The sequence below is a fragment of the Prunus dulcis genome, chromosome 6 (assembly GCF_902201215.1).
Source record: "Prunus dulcis chromosome 6, ALMONDv2, whole genome shotgun sequence".
NCBI classification, from domain to species: Eukaryota; Viridiplantae; Streptophyta; class Magnoliopsida; order Rosales; family Rosaceae; genus Prunus; species Prunus dulcis.
This window is the reverse complement of record NC_047655.1, coordinates 15554936-15578590: the sequence shown is the minus strand read 5'-3', so window position 1 is coordinate 15578590 and position 23655 is coordinate 15554936. Positions and strand designations below refer to the sequence as shown.

The following is a 23655-nucleotide window of genomic DNA, read 5'->3' as shown; positions in this document are numbered from 1 at the left end:
AAAGGAAACTAGATGTCCTCCTTTGTTCTGAGGAGTGGGACAAAGGTGGGCTAAAGGAAGACTTTTACCAATCAATCAATGAAGACTAGAGGAAGACTTAAATACCAATGAATGGCTCTTGTTTTGGTTGGGGGAACATGTGTCTGGGTGTTAAAACTCTTTGGAGAAAGACTAGAGGACTGTACCACATCATGTGGGAGATAATGTGTCAATTTGCAAATAACTTTAGTAACAAGTGGACTATACTAGCCGCCTATAGCTTTAAGCCTGATCATTCAGATAATGCTTGCATCCTCTTTTTCCCCGCCGTTGCTAGCACAAAGAAAGTCGATGCTTTCGTTGCCTCTTCTACCTCCACATGGCGAAGAATTCCCCACTACTGCGTTCGGTAGAAGTATGGGATGTGTCTCAGTTAGTGTGTTGATCTTCCTAATTGCCTTAGTTAGCTTTGCCTTACCAACTACCTAATCAAACACAAGGCCCCTCCTCGGAGAGAAAGTTACTAGCAGAACTATATAAAACTTTTAACAGCTGTCACATATGATTATGTGTGTTAAACCCCTTTCAACCTTAACCCTAGAATTACACAGAGTAACAAGTATTCTTTATTGAATTATCGAAACAATACAATATTCTCTACAACTCATTCTTGATACAATAATTGCCTAATATGGCTGTGAAGCTCTCATTAACCAATTCGGTTAGAAACTAATTTCTTAACTAATCAATTAACAAACTGACTATGCCAGCTCGTCACTAATCCAGCTCAGCAATGATGAAGGTTCCTAACAATGTAATCAGCCGATGTGGCGTTGTGTTATTGATTAAAATATAGCCATCCCTCGCTCCTCATGTAAATCCCACAAGACTCCCATTCACAGAGGGGAAGAAAGTAGTAATAGAAACAAGAATATGTTTACATGGTTTTCAAGTGTATAGAAAACTGAAGATAATTATTTTGATCTCAAAATGAGAAGTACTGTTTATACCATAATGGACCGAGCAGTCCCAGCATCAAAGCGACTAGCACCAAGGCAACCACGCCTTCTCCCATGCCGAAGGAAGACACACTTCCAAGGCCGAGCAGACCCAGCATCAAAGCGACTAGCACCAAGGCAACCACGCCTTCTCCCATGCCGAAGGAAGACACACTTCCAAGGTGCCAGACACCTGCCGAAGCTCCCAAATGCCAAACCTAATCTCCAGGACATGTGTCGCCACCACAACGGCTTGCACAAAGTCCCACATTGGAACTTTGTGCAAAGCTCCCACTTTCACTTCCCTATAAATAGGGAACAGTACCCAGGTAAAACGGGAGATCATTCCCCTACTTTCACTGTTACTCTGCCAGAATTACTACCTGTAACTGACTTAGGCATCGGAGAGCCTTCGGCCGGCACCACACCGGTGTCCAAAGCTTAACGACTGCTTCTCCTCTTTTTACCTTCTGCAGGTCTCTCACCAACCCATTTCACTCAAGGGCTTCAGCCCTCTTCCCTGCTGAAGACCTAGTACCTCTACTCACTAAGTTGGACTCAAATAGTGGCCGAGCCATTTTGAGCATCAACAAGTACAGGCTTATCAAACTATAAATTGGTTTCGGGACTGGCTTCATTGAATCAAATTCAAACCCAGTTAACGTCTTGAAATAAAATTTTGTGTAATCATTGTACGAGACGAAAGAGGGTGCAGATGAAGGGAGATTTTTGAGTTTTGATATAGAAGTAAGTTGTCTTGATGTGGAGAGACTAAGCCATTGCATTAATTAAATGGCTAAGATAGTTAAAAACGCAGAGAACTGCATTAGAGTTACCCAAATTAGATATAGAAAATATGCTTGAATTAAATTTATACAATGAACCATATTGATGAGAATAATCATTTACCCATGAGAGACATTCTTGATTCAAGGAGTCTTTGATTCTAGATACTTTAGTACAACAATGTAACCAGTATAGGTACCATACCCTTAGCAATCTTGCTTATTCTTTTAACAAACTGCATATAAGAAGAAAGGCATTTCCTCACAGGCTAATAGTTACATGGAGGTAGCAGTTGGACATGGAGGAATAGCTATATCAGTAATACCTTGTAACATCAACACAACAGACTTCATTGAAGGACGCAGAGCTGGTTCATCTTGTATACACCATAGTCCCACCTTAACCATGTTCTCCAAAGTCTTTTTATCGACCTCTTGACCACCCACGAGCTTATGCAGCTCTCTACCAACAAAGCACTTGTAGACCCAAGTAGATAGAATTATCTCCTCTGCTCTAACATTGACGTCCATGTTCCGCCTGCAACATACAATTTCGAGAAGCACTATTCCGTAACTATAAACATCTGCCTTCACTGAGATTGGAGTGTTCTTTTGCCATTCTGGTGCCAAGTACCCTCTTGTGCCTCTGACCCCTGTGAAAGTCCTCGTTTGATCCGGCATCAACAATTTTGCAAGTCCAAAGTCAGAGATTTTAGCATTCCAGAATTCATCCATCAGAATGTTTTGAGGCTTTATGTCGCAATGGATGATAGGGGCCTTACACTCTTCATGTAGATAGAGGAGACCTCTTGCGACATCGAGTGCAATTGTTACTCTTTCACTCCAAGTAGGTTTCCATTCATTCCTGAAAAGGAGATCTGCAAGGGAGCCATTGCTCATATATTCATACACGAGGAGTCTTTTTGAGTCCTCGGCAGAGTAACCAAGCAATCGAACTAAGTTCTTGTGGTGAGTTCTTCCGATTGCTTGCATCTCCGCACGAAACTCCCTCTCACCTTCTTCGACCAGCTTCTCTAATCTTTTCACTGCAATGATTTTTTTTCCTTTGTTTAAAGCCCCTTTGTAAACTGCTCCAAACGAGCCCTTTCCCAATTCTTCTTTGAACCCATTGGTCGCTCTTCTCAGCTCATTGTATGAAAAAGCTCTCAAAGTAAGTTCCTCATCAGCCAACCCCAAATCACCATTAATCTCCGTCAGCCTTTTGTACCGCAGAAATCGGATTTTGGAAATGTAAAATCCAGAAACTGCAAGGGCCGCACAGGAGAATAGGATGAGAGCTAAAGTTAAAACAATAATTTGCTTTATCAACTTCTTGTCTGTGGTAGTAACGACCGTGGTATTTGGATTCAGCGGGATGGCTGGATTAGTATTGTTGTGGTTGTTGCCAATGGAACCACTTATTATGTTGCCGATCTTGAAGACAGCTGTGCTGGACTCCTTGGGATCCCTTCGGACATATCTGAGTGGTAAGTTTTGTTTGGCACAAACATTACTCCCACTGTAGAACACAGCTGCCCCGCAGTTGCAGTCTTCCAGACAAGACCTGCTGCATTCTTTCACGGTCGGCATTAGTGCTTCATAGTAAACTATATCTTCCACTACCATATTCTCCATGGTGATCATGTGATAACTTGATGTATTTTCTTTCCCATCATTACACTTTACTTTAGTATAGTTTCTCAAGCAACCGACGATCCTTCGGTCGGAGTCAGCGTAATCTGTTCCAGGAAGGCAAAGACAGTTTGGTTGATTGTCATAAAATGTGCAGTAGCTGTTAAGGCCACAGAAGCCTTTAACATCGCAAGGATCATCCAGTGCTTGCCACAGAATACGGGATGGCTGGAATTTTCCAGTACTCAGATCAGATTCATGAGAATACAACCGAAAATTTCCATCCACGTCAAGAGTCGCACGATATATGGTACCGTTTTTGTAGTTGGTTTTGGACGATTCATCATAATCTAAAACATAGGATTCTTCCCCACTAGTGCTGTTGATGAGAACTAGACGACCTGTAGCGTTAAGATAAAGTTGAAGCTGACGTTGGAGATAGGTTCCAGAGCTCCAATAGGCATCTGCAGGCGAGTTTTCGCTGTTTGCCGAGTATAGAACCAGGTTTCCATCAGCCTGCATGTTGAGGTGGAACCGTCCTGTTGAGTGGTCATTTTCCGAAAGACTGGAGATGAGTGAACCCCCAACAGGCAGAATCTGACCTCCAAGGATCGTATCAGTAGGATGATTAAAGCTCTCCCAGATGACATCGCGTCTTCCGTTATACAGAACAAAATTTCCAGAGTCGAGCATGGAGGCAGAGGAAGCTGCAGAGTCCGTTGGTGAATTAGTACCTGTAGTGACGATGAGGTTCTTTTGTCGTTCTCTATCACTTAGAACAAGCTTGCCGTCACTTGTTAACCGCAGAATTGCATTTGAGGTGACTGGGAGATCGTCGCGATTTTCTGTCCAGACAATTGTTTGCTTGTCTGTTCCCACCAGCCAAATTCCGATTGCAAATCCTGCTCCTTTTTTATAAAACCCAAATGCAAAATGGCCAGAAGGAGAAAGCCATGAGCTTGGGCTACTTATGGGAGAAAGTGAAGAGCCTGGGCTTATTAGTTGGGTAGAATTATTTTGTCGAGCTCCTTGACCTCCTAGAGAAAATACAGAAAGGAGAAAGGCAACAATCCGAATACTGGAAGCCATACTCAGATATGAAAATCTGGGATTATTTTCATTCCTTAATTTGAATTGATAGGGCATGAGAGAGAAATACGGTGGTTTAAGGTGTGTTGACTGAGCGAGTCTTCTTGTTGAGTCAACCACAAATGAAAATCATTGCTGATGATAGAACCCACGCAATCCTAATATTTACCATGACACAGAATATATTGCTTTATCATTTATCTGTATAATGTCGAAGTAAAGATTTTATAGTAGAAATTACCTTCCCATCTTTATGTTTCAAGAATATATTATGATCAAAGTTACTTTGTATGTAGATTCAAACACAGAATCTGAGGTGCACAGATAACTACTATTAAATTATTAATCATTTCAACTACAAGACTCTCGGATAAATGCTAATTTTTCTAAAAAGGTAAAAGGTGTTATAAAGAAATTAAGCCCACATAGGTAAAACTAGATGGCAATTAGTCAAAAGATGGAGATAAAACTAGAAGGTATTAGTCAAAAGATGGAATAATGATGTTTGGGATAAATCATTATGTCTCCTTTAAAAGCCATTTGCTTTGCCTATAAATAGGCATTATATTTGCTTGTAAACATATACGGAAGAAGAAAAGAAGGAAGAAAGAAGGTGAGTGAGTGGATAGGAAAGAGAGCAGAGAGAAATTCTCCAAGAGAGAAAATTCAGTGAGCCACACATATTGTAAACACTAAAGTTGTAGCCCTATTATTTTATATAGTGAAAAAGTTACTGCTACTGCTCTCCGAGGACGTAGGTATAGCCGAACCTCGTTAAATGCTGTGTCTCATCTACTTTACGTGCAGCTCAATATTTTAGCACATATTCCGTTCATTATATAGCACGTTATCAGCACGAGAAGCTCTCAGGTATAATTTTTTTGTGCTACACTATTATTTATACTACTAACCATTATGTTGATGTAAGGAAGAAAAGTAGTGGAGGAGCTGTGGTCTGCTAGAGAGATATACAAGCAAACCAACTGGAAGGATAAGCTCCCTGCCTCTTACTTTTTCTATTATTTTATTATTTCTCCACACAATTTAATACTCATACTAACATCCAAAGCTAGTGAAGTTTGCAAGTGAAAAGAAGAAAAGCCAACATAATTTGTCTAGCTTTCAAACTAATGAATCATGATGCTGATAAGATTCCAACAAAGAAAAAAAAAAGGGTTGGAAAAGCTTCCTGCAACTTTTAGAATTATTGCCCAAGGTCTTCTGACCATACTAATATATTATATTCATATATATATATATATAGTAATTCTATTATTAGCTTTAACGGACGGTTTTACTTTCTATATTTTTAGTGGTGGTTTTTATCCCCACAGTTATTTTATTTTCTGTATGGTGTAAGTTCATTACCCATACAATTTATTTAATGTATGGTGTAGGTTTATTACCTATACAACAGTATCTATTTAAAAGGGTGGCGCGGGTTTATCGTCCATGCCTTTATTTTTATTCAAAATGTATGGAGCAGAATTAGTGCCCATACAAGCACGTTTACTTTATTGCACATTTACTTTTACTTAAAGTATGATGTGGAATTAACCCTCATACTTTATGAATTTACGTTACCGCACATTTAATTTTATTTAAGGTATGGTGCGGGATTAACGTCCATATAGCAAGCAATTTAATTTATGAATTTATTTTACCGCACATTTACATTTATTTAAAGTATGGTGCGGGTTTATAGTTCATACCAGTAATTTATTTACAAGAAATTTATTTTATGGATTAATTGTGTGGTATGATGAGTTTTTATATTATGCAAATCAGGACCAGAAATTCCTTGATCCTCATCATACAATTACATCAGGACCTGTAGATCCTTAATGATGATTATGATATAAGAGCTGGCAGTCTCTCAGGTACTATACTTGTAAACAAGAGATCTGTGAGATCCCACATCGACCAAACGGAGAGGGGGTGATGTGCCTTATATGGCACACCTCGCATCCAAATAGTGGGAGGCCTTTTGGGAGCTCACTGGCTTTGGGTTCGTAGGAACTCCGAAGTTAAGCGAGTTGGAGGCTGGAGCAATCCCAGGATGGGTGACCACCCTAGGAAGTTGCTCCGTGAGCTCCCAGAAACAAAACCGTGCGGGCAGTGAGGGAGGCCCAAAGCGGACAATATCCTTCTACGGCGGAGCCGGTCCGGGGTGTGACAGTTTGGTATCAGAGCCACTCTGCCGTGCGGTGCGAGTGTGCCGACGAGGACGTCGGATCCCTTAAGGGGGGGTGGATTGTGAGATCCCACATCGACCAAACGGAGAGGGGGTGATGTGCCTTATATGGCACACCTCGCATCCTTATAGCATGAGGCCTTTTGGGAGCTCACTGGCTTCGGGTTCGTAGGAACTCCGAAGTTAAGCGAGTGGGAGGCTGGAGCAATCCCAGGATGGGTGACCACCCTGGGAAGTTGCTCCGTGAGCTCCCAGAAACAAAACCGTGCGGGCAGTGAGGGAGGCCCAAAGCGGACAATATCCTGCTACGGCGGAGCCGGTCCGGGGTGTGACAAGATCGGACTTGAAGATTCTTGATCCTTGACATGTAAATAAGGACCTGGGGTTCCTTAATGATGTAACTAGGGGTGGGCATCGGGACCGGAAAACTGGAACACCGAACCGAACCGGTGAAAAAAAAACCGAAAAAAAACTGGTTGACCAAAAAAGTCAACAAATCGGACCGGAACCGGACCGAACCGGTTCTGATTCCGATTTTACATCTTTCCGCACCGGACCGGACCGAACCGGATTGGTCATATATTTTATATTTTATATTTTTAAAAATTTTAAAAATCTAATGCCATATTTTAACTTTTATAATCACTAATTTTCCAAGTTCAACTTCAAAAAATTTCTAAATGTATGAATTGGATTATTTGTTCATTTTTAAGCTAAAAAAAAAGTTATTTATTATAATTTTTTTAAAAAAAATAATTAAAAAATAATTTTTTTTTCAAAAAAAATTAAATTAATACAAAATTAATAATTCGGTTCAAAACCGGAACCGGTCAGAACCGGACCGGAACCGGTCAGAACCGAACCGGCCGATTTTTGAAATTTTTTTTGCCTAAACCGAACCGAACCGAACCGGTTGAATAGTACCGGTTTCGGTTCCGATTTGAGGTGTGAACCGGACCGAACCGGACCGCGCCCACCCCTAGATGTAACAGTACCGTATTGGTTAATAGTGTCGTACACATGGATAACAATTGTACTGGCAAATGTACTATACACATGAATAGATACGTATTCATGACTTGATGAATATTACCGTATACATGAATAGTGACGTATGCATAAATATTAACCATTTTGGGTAAACCGTCACTATATACAAAAGGGAACCTGCAGTTCCTTAAACTCATGGATGAGCAATTAAATGAGATGCCAGAAGTTTCTCAAAATATGGACAATTATGTAAGGACTTGAAGTCCCAAAATATGTACAGAAAATTGTAAAAATATCCATACCATGAGAATATGTGATTTTGGCATGAAGTTCAAAATCTAACAGTGTTGAGAACCTAAAGTTCCAACAGTTAAATGGACAACCCTTGAGGTATTATTGCAAATTGTGGTACACCACATATTTCTTTGGCATAAGAAGATGATGAATTTAATAAAGTTCGATTTTGTTATAATCGACACCTCAAGGAAGAAATATATTTTGTGAATTCTGGTTGTTAAGAATACACCGTGAAATGGATAATATCAGTATAAACTTCAAATGATGAATTGAGGCTCCCCACATATTTTGTTATATCTGGGTCGAAAGCCCATGGATCCAAATATATGAGAGATCCTGAACTTGAAGTTGTGGGTATATAGTAGTTAATGCTCTTCACTACTATATTGCGATATTAGCGTGGCTTTTACTCAATCCATATTTCATGTCCATTTGAAAAGGGCGAATAAATTCTGAGTATGTGTTTAGCCCGGGCCAGAAGTTACGGGCTCACATGCGTTGAAATATGAAATTTGGGAAAGTCAATGTGGTTATTTGAACCTATAAGGCACAAGGTTCCAAACCGTCATTTTGAAAAGACGTAAAAACCACAGGTACAAGTTTAAGAATGTGCGCAATTATTATAACAGGAAAGGAGCATATAACAGATAGATTTTTTCCACCTGCAATGAAGGTGCAGGCCCTGTAAAATCTATAAAATTACATTATGTTTTGGAAGCCTCTGAAGGAAGAGGACGGCGCCTCTTAAGCTTAGCCATGAGCCTCTCATGGTCTCCCAAAATTCTTTCATTGGAGACCTGCAGCATGTCTAGCCTTCTCAGTGTATCAACGGAGTATGAACTCACCAGTTTCAACAAGGCATTATTCTCTCCTTTAAGTTTCTCAACCTCCTGTTGAGACTCATGAAGCATTCTTTGAAGAGACGAATTTTCAGTTGTTAGCTTCTGAACCTCGTTTGCTCTAGCACGCAAACGATCAGCCATGTTAGAAACAGAAGCGGCACTCTGAATGCTAGAAGCCATTGAGTCATCAATAGCCTCTTCCTCAGACCTCCCTGTTAACAGTATTTCATCCATTGGAGTAATGAAATTCCTAGCTACTATGACAGCAGTAGCATCATTCATCATCACAGAATCATTAACTGTGAGATGACGATTTTGGGATACAAAGGATGGGCGCCAAACTTTGGCGTCACTGGTTGTTGTGGGAGCATCATTTAAATTGAAATAATTTGGGCAGGAAGAAGAGGAAGCCATTTTAAGAAGGTTTTGAAGAAAGTCTTACAAAAACTAAAGTTTCAGAAAATGAAGGAAGTTGAGTTGAAACGCAGTTGCTCCAATCAAGTTTTGTATAAGCAATATCTATAGACGGAAATGTGGCAACTTTTCCGGGATCCCAATATCTTCTCGGATCCCCATATTCTCTTTTTCTTTTCCAGATTCCAAAACTTCACGCGGCCTCCATTAATGTTTGTCGGCACTTTCGGCGTTTTCAAGTATTATTTTCGTCAAAGCTGATCTTGCTTTGCTGATTTCGCGGAGCTATTTTTTCAAAAGCACCCCGAGAATCTCGCAATTTTCCTATGGTTAATTTGAAATTCACCGGTTCTACCTATTCCTCTTATTTGTGTATAAATGTGTTACTAAATTTTCTTTGCAGAAGACATTCAGTTTTCTCCATACCTAGTGATGCGATATCTACTTGTTTTTCTTATCAGTAAGCACTCAATATGCCCGAGAAGCAAGACTATCTCTGATCATCCATTCAGGAAGCGAGACTATCCCTGATCACGTTTCCACTACATCAGGGAACTGTGAAGGTGACCTTATGCTCTAATCTCATGAGGTCCTTCTAGACTAGGAGAAATGAGAGCTTGTTGTCTGCTCCCACCAGCTTCCTTCCTTGATTGCTTACCTTACCTTGCAATCAATATCACAATTTTTGTATCTTTTCTTTCTTTTTATAACTCTTTGTTCATAAGGGATTTTATTTCTTTAGAACGAACATCCGAAGAAAGAATCCATGCGGTGATACTAACTCTGAGGGTTATTTGTTTTTTTGACAGAGAGAAGAATTGTGATTTTTGCTCTTGCAGGATATAACTAGATCATCATCACTTCATGATCCCACCATTCTCACAGGAAACAAACGCCTAAAACATAAACAGAAATGCACAACCCCATCACTCTACCCAGCAAAACAGAAATGAAATGAAAATCAAACCAAAACATAAACGAAAATCAAACTTTGCCACTGCCACCAAACCTAATTTTTTATTTGTCAAATTATACATTTTAAAAAATATTATTTAGAACATAAATTAGCAAAAATATACTTGAAAAATAACTCACATATTATTATTATTATCAAATTGTACTACCAGACACGTTTTCATTATTCTTTTTTTCTAACGATGTTTTGTAATTAATCTACCATACGCATTTTCATTTCTTGAAAATGTTTTTTTTTTTTTCCATTTTTTGAAGATATTCTCAGAAAACGTTCTCCGAAAACGTTACCAAACGGGCCCTTAGTTACTTTAAAAAATGTGACTATTGCTTCCTTTTTTTGTAGTGTTAAGAGAATGAAGATGCTTTTAGATCCCCAAAGATTTTCCTCTATAAAGTGGTGGATAGAGACCCAATTTGAAAACCACCATTGTGAATGCTCTTAAGTTTGGATCTACTTAACATTAAAATTATAATCAATTAAAGTCTAGAAACGTTTTATTTGACATGATACAAACAGCAGAAAATTAAAAAGAAAGAAAGAAATCTAGAGATTTTCCAAGCTACACCAAATAAAAATATGAATGAGTCTAGCTATATCCATATATCAAATCAAGATTATTTGATTCACTTGACATATATGCATATACATTACTTCAATGCTTAAAACAAAGACAAATCAACAGTCAACAGGCTTGGGGAAGCTCTGGAGATGGAGGGACTGGTATATCGGTTGTCCCTTCCAACATCAAGATTACGTTCTTCATGAGGGGACGCAGAGCTGGGTCGTCCTGAACACACCACAGCCCCACTTTTACCATTCTTTCTAGTGTCTTCAAATCCACATTTTGTTCGTCATCTTCTACAAGCTCGTATAATTTTCCGGCCTTAAAGCATTTATATGCCCAACTAGAAAGAATCATCTCATCTGGAACTGAAACTTTTAACTCTATGTTTTTTCTGCAGCATACAGTCTCCAAAAGCACAATACCAAAACTATAGATGTCTGATTTTACTGATATCAGGGCGTTCTTCTGCCATTCAGGTGCCAAGTAACCGCTTCTCTGTTCGACTCCGGCAGCTATTTTTGTTTGATGGTTTGGCACTAACAGCCTCGCCAAACCGAAATCGGAGATCTTGGCAGTCCAAGAGTGATCCAGAAGTATGTTTTGGGGTTTCAAATTGCAGTGTATAATATGCACACCGCACTCTTCGTGTAAATAGAGCACCCCTTTAGCCACATCCAACACAATTCCTACCCTTTCTCTCCAGGAAGGGCGCACGGTCGCGGCCTTATTAAAAAGAACATGTGCAAGCGAGCCACTGCTCATGTATTCATATACAAGAAGCTTTTGGGAGCCTTCGATACAGAAACCAAGCAACTGAACCAAGTTTCTGTGATGAGTTCGTCCAATAGTAGTGATTTCAGCTTTGAATTCCCTCACTCCTTCTTCCACAACTTTCTCGAGCCTTTTAACAGCAACAATTTTGTTGCTAGGTGACAGAGTTCCTTTGTAAACAGCTCCAAAAGTGCCCCTTCCTAACTCTTCCTTGAAGCCATGAGTTGCGTTTTCAAGCTCTGTGTAAGAAAACGATTGTAAACTGAACAATTCTATCTTCAGCCAATCCCACTTTGGTATGATCCAACAGCTTCTTGTACCTCTGAAGTCGGTGCATGTATATGATGAAACTGGAGACTGCAAAGGAAAAACATACGCATGCAATGGAACCCAGACTCACAGCAAGAATTACAATCAAGCCATGACTATTCTTGGTTTCGTATTTCACCAATGTCGAATTTCTGGTAGCCATTGGATTGTGAAACTGCAGATTGTGTGTTGCATCTACCTTGATGAATCCTGTTGTATCTGGGCTTCTTATACCAGATCTAAGTGGTAGCTTGTATTTGTTGCAATTGCCATTAGTATATAGCGCTGCCTTACAACTACAGTCTTCCAGGCAAGAGTCGCTACAAACTTGCGGGTTCTTCAATGGCACCACTGAATAAGGATGGTCAATGTGCCATGATATATTGTCGACAGAAGCTACCTTGTACCGCAGCCGTGGGTCTTCATTGCCAGTGCAGCCATCGTCACTAGCATTCTGATAGCAGCCTGGAAACATATCAACGGGGTTGATTACAAAACCGGGATAACATTGACACTCAGTTTTGTTCGTCTTTTCCAGGACTGCACAATAACTGTTCAAGCCGCAGAAACCTTTGACTTTACACTGGTTATGCAAATTGGACCAAACAATCGACACCCTTGAGCTGGGGCTCATCACAGAGTAATTGTGCAAGTACAATCTGAAAATCCCATCGGCATCCAGCGTTGCACGGTGGATAATAGTTCCGTCATCATGGGCATGGTATGAGCCAGTGGCCAAGGGATGTGCAGTTTCAGGAATCAAAACGAGAAAACCTGATGCGTTCAGACTGAGCAGTTGCGCGGAACCAACAGTGCCGGAAGACCAATAAGCATTTTCGGGAATGGCGGAGATATTTACCGGGTAAGAAACGAGGTTTCCATCACCCTGCATCTGCAGCGAAAATCGTCCCCTAAAGTGGTTGGATGCAGACACACTAGATACCAAATATGTGCCAGCAGTCAGATTTTGACCCCCCCAGTATGGTATCAGTTGGGGAATCAAAGCTCTGCCAGATAACCTTAGAACGATTATCATAGACTACAAAGTTTCCATAATCAAGCATAGCAGCTGAACTTGCTGTTGTTGAAAAATCACTGGCAATGGGTACTTGTTCACCTTGCTCAGTTTGAAGAAGCAGACCGTCTCCCGTTAGCCGTAGCGTAGAGTTGGAGGAGACAAGCGGATCATCTCGCCGTGCAGTCCAGACGACTATGCTTTGCTCAGTCTGATTAAGGTCATTAACAAGCCATATCCCAACAGTGAAGCCGTTGCCTTGTCGATAGAAACCGAAGGCAAACCGGCCAGAAGGTGAGAGCCATGAACTCAGATTAGAATCCGGGGATAGAGAGGAACCCAATTTGATGACATGGGACTCATTTCTCGCAGCCTTTACAATAATATTATCATTGATCAAGACAATTAAAGCAGAGAGTAAGAACAGAGCTGCCGGTACATAAGCCATCTATGTGAGAGAGGGAGAGAGAGAACCTCTCAAAGATTAAGCAAGTCTTTGTTTTCGCATTCCAATGCCAGGCCAATTAAACAAAACAAGAATAGAAAAATAAATATTTGAGTAATCTATTTTCGTCCCTGCTGATCAGTTAGACTTGACTTACGCGTTGTCTTGTCATTTACGGCAATTAGTGAGAGCAACTGGGTCCTACTGTGGAAATTTCCTCCAAATGCATAAACGTAGAAGTCCCTACTTGCAGTAGTGAAATTTAGTATCACTATTTTGCTATGCTCGATAAATACGACAATGTTATGTAGAAGTTTTGTTACGTGTGTCGAAACGTTATTGGTCAGAAATAGCAAATTAGTGCTATCCCAATAAATGATTTGATACAATCAATAATGTAAGGCGATGTTGAGAGTATGCTGAATTGAAGATCAAATTGCATCAATTACTTAAAAGATCATGGACCTCTCCACTCATTACTCATTTGGTTTCGGTAATTTGCTCATTTTAGAGAATTGTTTTGGTAGTAATTATTGTTGGAAGTTTGAATGAAATCTAAGACACATTTGCCCCAAGTTGGTAGAACAGAGAAAGAGATTGGTCTATATAAGTGTGGAATGTCCCACGCTTGGAGAACGGGCAATTAACCAAAGGCTTGACTATAATGAGTGGAAAGTTATAAGGGGTTCACTTTATAGCCATCAGATCAATCCAAGGGCTAGGGAGAATTGAGATAAAGTTTTACAATCAGGTAGGTGAGAAACTCCTAACCCGAATTGAATTTCAAGCAGGTCCGAAAAAAAAAAAAAGAAAAAAAAAGAAGAGGCAAGTTCGAAAGTTTGAACGGCAAAAACTCAACGCTCTAAAACCCAATTCTCTGAGAAACCACTAAGCTCTGAGAAACCACTAAGCTCTGAGAAACCGACGGCTGAAGGAGACGGTTGAAGGGGAAGGAGAGAAGAACAGTGAAGGGGCGAAGCAGTGGAAGGGGAAGGAGAGAAGCTGTATTCATTGGAAGTGATAGGTTCCATTTTTGGAGCAAAGCCACACAAAGACCCCACACAGACACCTTGCGATTGTTCAATAACCAGCATTTGGAGAGTAATTTATGGAATTTGAGTTTAGGATTAGAGTAACGGTTTTCCCCAATTTGTACCTTCAATGTTGTTGGATTTGGCATCTGTGAAAACCAATTTGTACCTTCAATGTTGTTGGATTTGGCATCTGTTTTTTGTGCTTCACTTGCATGTTAATTTTTGCTTGGGTATATGTTAAAAAAATGAATGAAAATGAAGTCAATAACATGTCAATAATGATATGGATAAGATAATGGTGTTGAATTGGAGGATGCCCTCAAAACCTTCCACATTTGAAGCAGTGCATAGTGCAGATTATCTCTCTAACGCTAGAATATATATATTTTTTGAAATAAATATTATTTCCTTTGTTACTAAATTTGCCTGAGAAAAATGAAAACAGATAATAATAAACTCATGAATAAAAGTGCAAAGCATTTGATGAGTAATTTATGGAATTTGAGTTTGGGTTAGAGTAATGGTTTTCCCAAATTTGTACCATCAATGTTGTTGGATTTGGCATCTCTTCTTTGTGCTTCAATTGCATGTTAATTTTTGCTTGGGTATATGTTAAAAAACGAATGAAAATAAAGTCAATAACATGTCAATAACATGTTAGTAATGATATGAATAAGATAATGGTGTTGAATTGGAGGAGGCCCTCAAAACCTTCCACATTTGAAGCAGTGTAGAGTGCAGAGTACCTCTCTGGCGCTAGAATTTATATATTTTTTGAAATAAATATTATTTCATTTGTTACTAAATTTGGCTATGATAAATGAGAACAGATAATAATAAACTGATGAATAAAAGTGCAAAGCATTTGAAATAAAGGTTGATCTATGACGATTGTTGCTGACTGAAGAAAAAGCTAGAAAGAAAGATGAAATCTGACAATTGCTTAGCAAGCAGATAGCAGAGTAGATGCTTTGCTTTGCTTCCTTCCACTATATTTTTTATTTATGTAGTTTGTGTTGTGTATGAAATGACAATAATTGTCATGTGTGTGAAGTGCAGAACTTGCCTAGATTGCACTCACACGAGTATGGATCCATAAATAAAAAAGGTGAAATTGTTTGTAATTCACATAAGCATTGCATTAACATGTATTTGCACAAAATGTGTCACATTGCGTTGATGATGTTAAAGCCTGTGATCAGTAATCCCTATGCTCATGTACTTTGTAAAATTTGTAATGTGCCTGGCTGACTAGTTGTGATTGTGCAAATACATGGTAGTATATGTGTTCACGTTATTTGACATTGTATTTGAGGAAATGGGATCCAACGTGGAGCTGGTATGGCCAGAGGCAGAGGCATATTCGTCACGGATGAACAACTGCTCACATGCAAATTCATCTCTAGCTGCAAATTCATCTCTAGCTGCAATTCGAGCGAAGTTGAGTGCGGAACAATTAGAACAATTCAAGACATCATGCTTTGGCCATCTTCTGAATATAGATAAGATTCAGTTTAGCGGCAGATTGTGCATGGGGTTGTGTTGCGTAGAGTAGCGGGGCAGGGTGTGAAAGACTTGGATGGACTGAGTTTCTTATTAGGGTGTGACGTTGCTCAGTTCACTCGTCAGGATTTCTGTTTGATCACAGGGCTTCGTTTTGGGGAAGTGCCTGAAGTTTCCAGTGGAGAGAGAGATGGAATCAGACTTCGGGAAAGATATTTTATAGACGAAGGAATTACATGCAATGCTTTAGAAGAAGCATTTCTGAGGTGCACGGAGGAAGATGACATCTACAAGCTAGCTCTTGTTTACTTTGCTGAGTTAGTGGTTTTGGGAAGGGACAAACATTTGAACATCAATCTAAATTACCTGACCCTTGTAGAGGACTTGGATGCGTTCAATAGGTATCCGTGGGGTTCGGTGTCCTTTGACAAAACCCAAGACAGTCTATTTTCTGCACCAACAAAGTATGTGAAAAGCTTTGAAAATGAAGACGGAAGAGGGAAGGGGAAAAGTAAGGTAACGGGAACAAGCCGGAGAAATGAGAAGGGCAAGAAGGATAAGCATGGTGAAGCGCAAAGGAGTGGCTGGAGTTTTAAAGGTTTCACGTATGCTTTCCATGTACATGGTAATAATGTTCATGTCAGTTATGCATAGGATATCTTTAAAACATAAATAATGACTTTTGTCCTTTGAATTGTGTAGATTTGGGTATATGAATTAATTCCTAGAATGGCGGACCTGAATTACTGCAAGGTTGTTGATCCGACCGCTGTCCCGCGTATTTTGCGATGGAGAACTACTACGTCTGTTCCAGAGATGAGAAAGTTGAACAATTATTTTTTTCCAGAGCAAAGAGGTTTGGTTTGCAGCCCTTGGAACTATTGATAAGATTGAATGAATTTATTAAGTAGAATGATTTAATATGACTCTTGTCTGTATTCTGAAACAGTCAGTTCAGTTGCGGGCGCTATATCCGAGTGAAGAGGAAATGAGACAGCCATATTGGAGTTGGCCACAGGATCGCCCTGCTGTTGTCTCGGCAGAGCCAATTCCTTCTTCATGTGGTGATATTGATGAGTTGAACAAGGTGGTAAGCTTGTTGAGGTCCGAGTTGTTTCAAGTAAAGCGGGAAAAAGACGTCATTCACTTAAAGGTCATACGGATGGAAAAACTGTTGGACCAATGTTTAGGTCCTCAGTTTGAGCAGGAAGTAAGGAGGGACCTAGCTTTACTGAAACAGAGGACTAATCGCTGTGTCGTCTCACATCTATTTAAGGGATATGCTGAAATGGATGACCTACTTCAACAGGATGAAGGGCCAAGTAACAGAAATGAGGGAGAGGAAAAGGAAGATGAAGGGATTGAAGGGGGTGTTGGGCCAAGTAATAGAAATGGGGGAGAGGAAAAGGGAGAGGAGGGGATTGAAGGGGCTGAAGGGCCAAGTAATACAACTGAGGGAGAGGAAAAGGAAGAGGAGGGGATTGAAGGGGGTGAAGTGCAAGGAAAACCAAGTGGGGTAGAGGAAGGGCAAAGGAAAACAAGTGAAGGAGAGCAAGTGCAAGTAAAAAGTAGCAAAGGAAAAAAAGCCCAAAGACAGAGCAGTGAGGGAGAGGAAGTGAAAAGAAAAAGCAGTAAGGGAGGGAAACTGCAAAGGAAAAAAAGGGAGGGCAAGGAAGTGAAAAGACAAAGAAGTGAGGAAAAGGAAGTGCAAAGAAACCAATGTGAGAAAGAAGATAATGAAGTCATGTTGCTTGGGGGTGACATTGGCGAGAGCACGGAGGGGACATAACTTGAGTTTAGTATCCGGGACATTGATTTGGATCAACACACAGCTGTGCTATCTAAGTTGAACGTCTGGTTGAATCATAACGGTAAAGCTTCTGCACAAGGGGTCCAATTAAGGAAAAGGAAGAGGATCATTCCGAAGTGGAAGATCATTGAAGCCAGTGAATTGGTTCCAAAAACTGCGGCACAGACAACCGGACTGAAGACGTTAGACCCAATGAAGGCGATTCCCCATGATGATCTGGTTAATTTGTTGAAACTTTGTTGGGAATGGCGCCAGGACCCAAAGTAAGTCCCTTGCAATTATAAGATAGAAGCATGACTGTATATAATTTTTAATATTGGCTATTTTCTAAAACTGTTTTTTATTCATAGTTTGGTGATGCAATTTGGAAACGTGGAAGCTGAGATTGAATTCTTGGCTTCCCTCGTGAAAAAGTCGATGGTTGGCTGAAAGGAGATGTAAGTGTATTGATTATGCATTTGTTTTAATGCCAACCATAGTGTAAGAATCCAAACCAAAATATCTAAAAATTTAGATTTCTTTATTCTAGCCAAAAGACGATTTTGCCCTCACCTTTTTCTTAAGAGAAAAATTTGACTTTTTGATCAGAAAGGAATTTGGGAATTCCGTTTGCGCCGTTGCGTAGAGCACGGCGAAACGAGTCCGTAGACACGGAGTAGACCCGAATCGGAGTTTTAACGAAGAAATTACGATCAAAACATCGCGAAGGGCAAAATCGTAATTTGGACAAAGTCAGATTTTTAACCCCTCACTCTCTCTCTCCTCGCGACAGTTCTCTCTCTCTCTCCTCTCTCTCTCTCTCGCGACGCCGCCCAGCCCCTCTCTTCCAGTCGTTCCCGTCGCCACCTCAGGGCGGCTCGATCTCCGGCAAGGGCACCATCACCTCCGCCTCGGTCTCGCCGATCTTCCCCGACCAGTCGCCGGCCGTGGCACGCCTGGAAACGATCGGAATCTGCAGAATTCCGACGGAACTCGCCCGAACTTCTCTCCTCTCGATCTCCTCCGTTTCGCCACCATTTCTTTCGAGTGAGGTATGGTTTTCCACCTATTTTGAGTGCTCTATCTGTTGGTTAACTGGGTTTAGATCGATTCGATCTCTATGTTATTCAATTTACAATTTGAAAATCGGCCAAACTTTGGCCGCCGTGATCGAGCATTTTCGGCCACTTTTTGGGGGTGGCCCAAGAACAAAAGTGACTCCAAATAGGGTGTTTTACCTAGGGTAGGAGTTTGGAGTCTCGGTTCCACGATTTTTCGGCACACCCGCATCGCTTTGGACACCCGATCTGCCCCCCGCATGTGGCGGCGCGTGGGCCAGGGTGGTGGCACAGCTCTGGCCAGTTTTGAGGTCCTCGTGTCGTCACGAGCGCGTGGGATTTCGCGGATCTCAATTCGGAGTCCGTTTGAGCCCCGAACGGATTTTCCATATCGCGCGATCCGTGAGTGCAGTGTTGTTTAACCGTTCGACCGCGCTGAATTTTGGATATGTCGGTCCACGTGATTTCAGGATTATGTAGGATTCGACGGATCGCGAATCGGAGTCCCGGATACTCCGGAATCGCGAACCCTGGGGCTAGGGTTAGGATTTTAAGCGGTAATGCGATTTTGGTCGATCCGACCGTCCGATTCGGACCAAATTCGCAGAACTTGGTTCCCGTTGTTTGATAAACCCTCCGGGAAGCTCAGATTGGCCATCGGACACCGTGGACCCCACAGGTCCCGGGTCGGCCGATCTGACGGTTTCTCGCTTAACAGAGTATCGGACCTTCCAAAATCGGTCCCAGTGTCAAAAAGGGATAATGTGGGCATAGGAGTAACTTGAGATGAAATGCACGTATTTCTAGGAGCCGGGGGCAGGGTGTTTAATTTAACTTTTATTTATTCAGCAGTTGTTTAATTAATTATTCTTGATTAAGCAGGCGCCAGGAGTCCGGCTAACCAGCAGGAGGGACCCTCGAGAGGTCCAGCTAGCTTGGACCAGCAGTGAGTGGACTTTTCTTTCTTAAAAGGATTTTTATAATTATATTTCATATTTGATCTTGAATAAGTGATTTAGTATAAATTTTATTATGCAAATGCTTGTATTTTTATGAAAATTAGCTAAGCAACAGAATTGAGATTTTTGAGCTAAAACAGTAGCTTAGCCCAGAGTTAGCAGAATTCAGAGGATAGCAGATTTTATCAGAAACAGTGATTTTAGACCACCATGTACCCACCCTACAGTTGGTGATTACCCAGAGTTGGACCGATGTCGACGGACATCCGGTCTGATTTCAGTTAGTCAGTGCACTTGACTTGCCTCACGAGTTTCGGGGACGCTCGGACCGTGAGTGCCAGGATTTGCGGCTCGGCAAACTTGGTGTCCCGAGACCTGCCAGGATTGCGGCTCGGCTGACTCTGTGTCCCCGAGACCTGCCAGGATCGCGGATCAGGCTGACTACGGTCCCCTGCATCCTGTCTGCGCGACTTGAGTGACTTGGTGTCACCGAGGACCTGCCGGCAGATCAGGCTGATCATAGTCCCCTGATTTCGCCAGTTTGCGGCTCGGGTGAACTGCGTGGCGCCCGAGACCTGCCAGGTAATTGACGGCTATCAGGGGTACAGTTAGGTGGCAGTTTTAAAAGATTTTAAGTTTTAATGCAGTTACGATTTCATGCATTTTTATCAATATTTTGATACTCCGTATATGTTATTCGAATATACTGTGTATATCATGTTAACATTTATATAAATATGTTTATTTACATTTATTGAAATGTCTCGAGTTGATTATGAGTAGATTTTAATTTTATATCCCTATGTTTTTCAAACGGGGGTTATTATGTTCTCAAATGTTTTCATAAGCAGTATTTTTGTCCACTCACACTTTTAACTTGTTTTTCGCCCCCAGGCCTTAGAAGAACGAAGGAAACCGAACGGGCCATCAGCCTAGCTTCCGCCCCACCACCAAAGTGTAGGATTTTGTTGTAACTCTTTTGTAAATCCTGTAAATTGTTAAACATGCTCTGATATCCTGTTGAACTTAAGGAACTGGAGTTGTGACCTGTTTGTTGACTTAGACTGGCTGTTGGTAGGATTTTTGAAATTGTTTGACAGGTGGAAGACTTTGGGGATGGTCAAATTACAGGGGAGACTCTGCCGAATTTTCGGCAGAAGTCGGAAGAGAATTTAATTAAAGAAAGGGTAAAAAGGTCATTTGTGTCAGACATTCACCAGGTGTCGGACACGCACAGGAGTCGGCTCGGTTTTCAAAGCGAAAATTGGGTCGGGTCCTGTCAACTTGGTATCAGAGCATAGGTTTTACTTCCTGTAGACCTTACTATTGGTTACTGAACCCTTGTTCTTATTTCAGTTGAAAATGGGCCCGAAGCGTGGTGGTTTCCGTAGGGCGACGAGACAGTCGTCCCGAGTAAGGGGACAGGCCCCCCCTCCAGAACCAGAGAACTTTCCTACACCAGAACCGGTCCAGGAACCGGTTGAGCAGTCGTTTGTGGGAGGCCCCTCAGGGCCCGCTCCTCCTATGCCCACTGTGATGGGAGACCCAAACCTCCAGCAGACTCTAGAGCTTTTGACACAGGCCCTATCCCGGGCCGGGCAGCCTAGAGACCCGTCCTTGGGATATGCGGATCAGGCAAAAATGGATTGGGGCCACAGAATTTGACGGAGATGGTGATCCAGCTGTGGCTGAAGAATGGATTGAAAAGATGGGGCGGATCATGGAGGTAATGGCAGTCCCCCAAGATCGTAAAGTGACATTGGCCACGTTCTTCCTGACTCGGAATGCGAGATTCTGGTGGGAGTCGGTTAGAAGAAGGTATAGAGATCCAGCAGCCATCACATGGCCAGTTTTCAGAGCGGCCTTTGATAGTCAGTACTATCCTCAAGCCTACCAGAACATGAAGATGGAGGAATTTTTGCAGCTAGAACAAGGATCTATGACGGTGTTAGAGTATGAAAAGAAGTTCAATGAGTTATCAAAGTATTGCTTGCCGCTAGTAGAAGATGAAAGCAAGAAGTGTCAGCTGTTTACCAGGGGATTGAAAGCCTCTATCAGAGACATTGTGATTAGCCAGCGGCTGACTAATTTTGGAGATCTGGTGATGTCAGCCTCGTTGATTGAGAGCAGCCAGATGATGGTGAGAGCCCGAGGTGAACCTCGGAGGAGGCAGTACGAGACAGGTGGTCCCAGTCAGGGGTCATCCAAAAGAGGCAGTTACAGCTCCGGATCGTCTAGTGGCCGCGGTTTTGGAGGTTTTCGATTAGGAGCTAGTTCCAGTGGAGGTTCAACCCAGAGTGGTAGTTCTGGGCGCAGATCTACGAGCAGTTTAGTCAGGGGTTCCGGTAGGCAGCCACCATCTACAGCTGGCAGGATGAGAAGCCCCCAGTGTACAGTGTGCGGTAGATTTCACTCCGGGACCTGCAGACAGGGTACCGCAGGGTGTTTCCACTGTGGTCAACAGGGGCATTTCTTGAGAGAATGCCCATTATTGTTACCAGGTGGTGAAGCGACTGTTGCCCCACCTCGAGAGACAGGCACACAGAGTAGAACCCAGTTTGGTGGAGCCTCGTCCAGCGGTGAAGCCCAGACGAGTGTTGCCAGTAGGGGTAGCAGTCAACAGCAAGGACGGGGCAGACGTGCCAGAGCTACCGGCAGGGTGTATCATATGTCTCAACAGCAGGCGCAAGCATCCCCAGACGTGGTTACAGGTACTTTATCAGTTTTTGGGACCCCTGCTAGAATTTTGATTGACCCTGGGGCTACGCACTCATTCGTTACTCCTAGTTTTGCCCACAACGCTGATGTCCAACCATCGGCTTTACGGAATGAGTTAGCGATCTCTGTACCTACAGGAGAGATCTTTTATGTTGGTACAGTGTATCGCGATAGTCCAGTTTTAGTGGGGGATGTGTGTTTGGAAGCAGATCTGATTCCACTAGAGATGGTGGGCTTGGATGTCATTTTGGGCATGGATTGGCTTACTAAGCATCATGCCTCAGTGGATTGCTTCAGGAAAGAAGTAGTACTCCGTAGCCCTGGACGTCCTGAAGTAACATTTTATGGTGAGCGTAGAGTACTCCCATCTTGCCTCATTTCAGCGATGACGGCAAAGAGGTTGCTCCGAAAAGGGTGCTCAGGTTATCTAGCACATGTGGTGGATACCAGGAAGCAGGAATTAAAATTGGAAGATATCCCGGTGGTACGAGATTTTCCAGATGTATTTCCGGATGATCTTCCTGGGTTACCTCCTCACCGAGAGATTGAGTTCACTATTGAGCTCCTCCCAGGAACGAGCCCTATATCTCAGGCACCTTACAGGATGGCCCCAGCAGAATTGAAAGAGTTAAAGGTACAGCTGCAGGAACTAGTAGATAAGGGCTTTATCCGACCCAGCTTTTCTCCTTGGGGTGCTCCAGTATTATTTGTGAAAAAGAAGGATGGTACCATGAGGTTGTGTGTTGACTACAGGCAGCTGAATAAAGTCACAGTGCGGAATAAGTATCCGCTACCCCGTATTGATGATTTATTTGATCAGTTGAGGGGTGCTAAAGTGTTTTCCAAGATTGACTTAAGATCAGGGTACCATCAGTTGCGGATTAAAGAAGAAGATGTGCCTAAGACAGCTTTCCGAACCAGGTATGGGCATTATGAGTTCTTGGTGATGCCATTTGGATTGACGAATGCCCCAGCTGCATTTATGGATTTGATGAACAGAGTGTTCCGACGTTATTTGGATCGCTTTGTCATCGTATTCATAGATGATATTCTGGTGTATTCCAAGAGTCGAAAGGCACATATGAAACATTTAGAACTAGTACTGAAGACGCTGAGAAGGAAGAAATTGTTTGCTAAATTTAGTAAGTGCCAGTTCTGGCTAGACAGAGTAAATTTCTTGGGACATGTGATTTCCGCGGATGGTGTTTATGTTGATCCTCAGAAGGTGGAGGCAGTAGTGAATTGGCCGCAGCCAACCAGTGTTACAGAGGTACGGAGTTTTCTGGGATTAGC

At 41.9% G+C, this 23655-nt stretch overlaps 2 protein-coding genes and 1 pseudogene across 2 annotated transcripts in view; 1 reads left to right on the top strand and 2 right to left on the bottom strand.

Moving 5' to 3' along the window:
* Positions 1 to 2002: 2002 nt before the first annotated feature.
* LOC117630354 (G-type lectin S-receptor-like serine/threonine-protein kinase LECRK2) lies at positions 2003 to 4483 on the bottom strand. The gene has a single exon (XM_034363090.1). It carries the CDS (start codon positions 4481 to 4483, stop codon positions 2039 to 2041), a length of 2445 nt encoding a protein of 814 aa, XP_034218981.1. The 3' UTR covers positions 2003 to 2038.
* A 6304-nt stretch (positions 4484 to 10787) lies between these two features.
* On the bottom strand, positions 10788 to 13304 carry LOC117630353 (annotated as a pseudogene).
* Positions 13305 to 21352: 8048 nt separating this feature from the next.
* Positions 21353 to 23655, top strand: part of LOC117630352 — a 6799-nt gene continuing 4496 nt past the window's right edge. Inside the window, exon 1 of the mRNA XM_034363089.1 lies at positions 21353 to 23632. Within this exon, the coding sequence (XP_034218980.1) occupies positions 21353 to 23632 (2280 nt within the window). The remainder of the gene's footprint in view (positions 23633 to 23655) is intronic.

What these genes read in the sequence shown, in the direction of transcription:
- LOC117630354 (XM_034363090.1), bottom strand. Translation starts at nt 4,483, where the DNA reads ATGGCTTCCAGTATTCGGATTGTTGCCTTTCTCCTTTCTGTATTTTCT.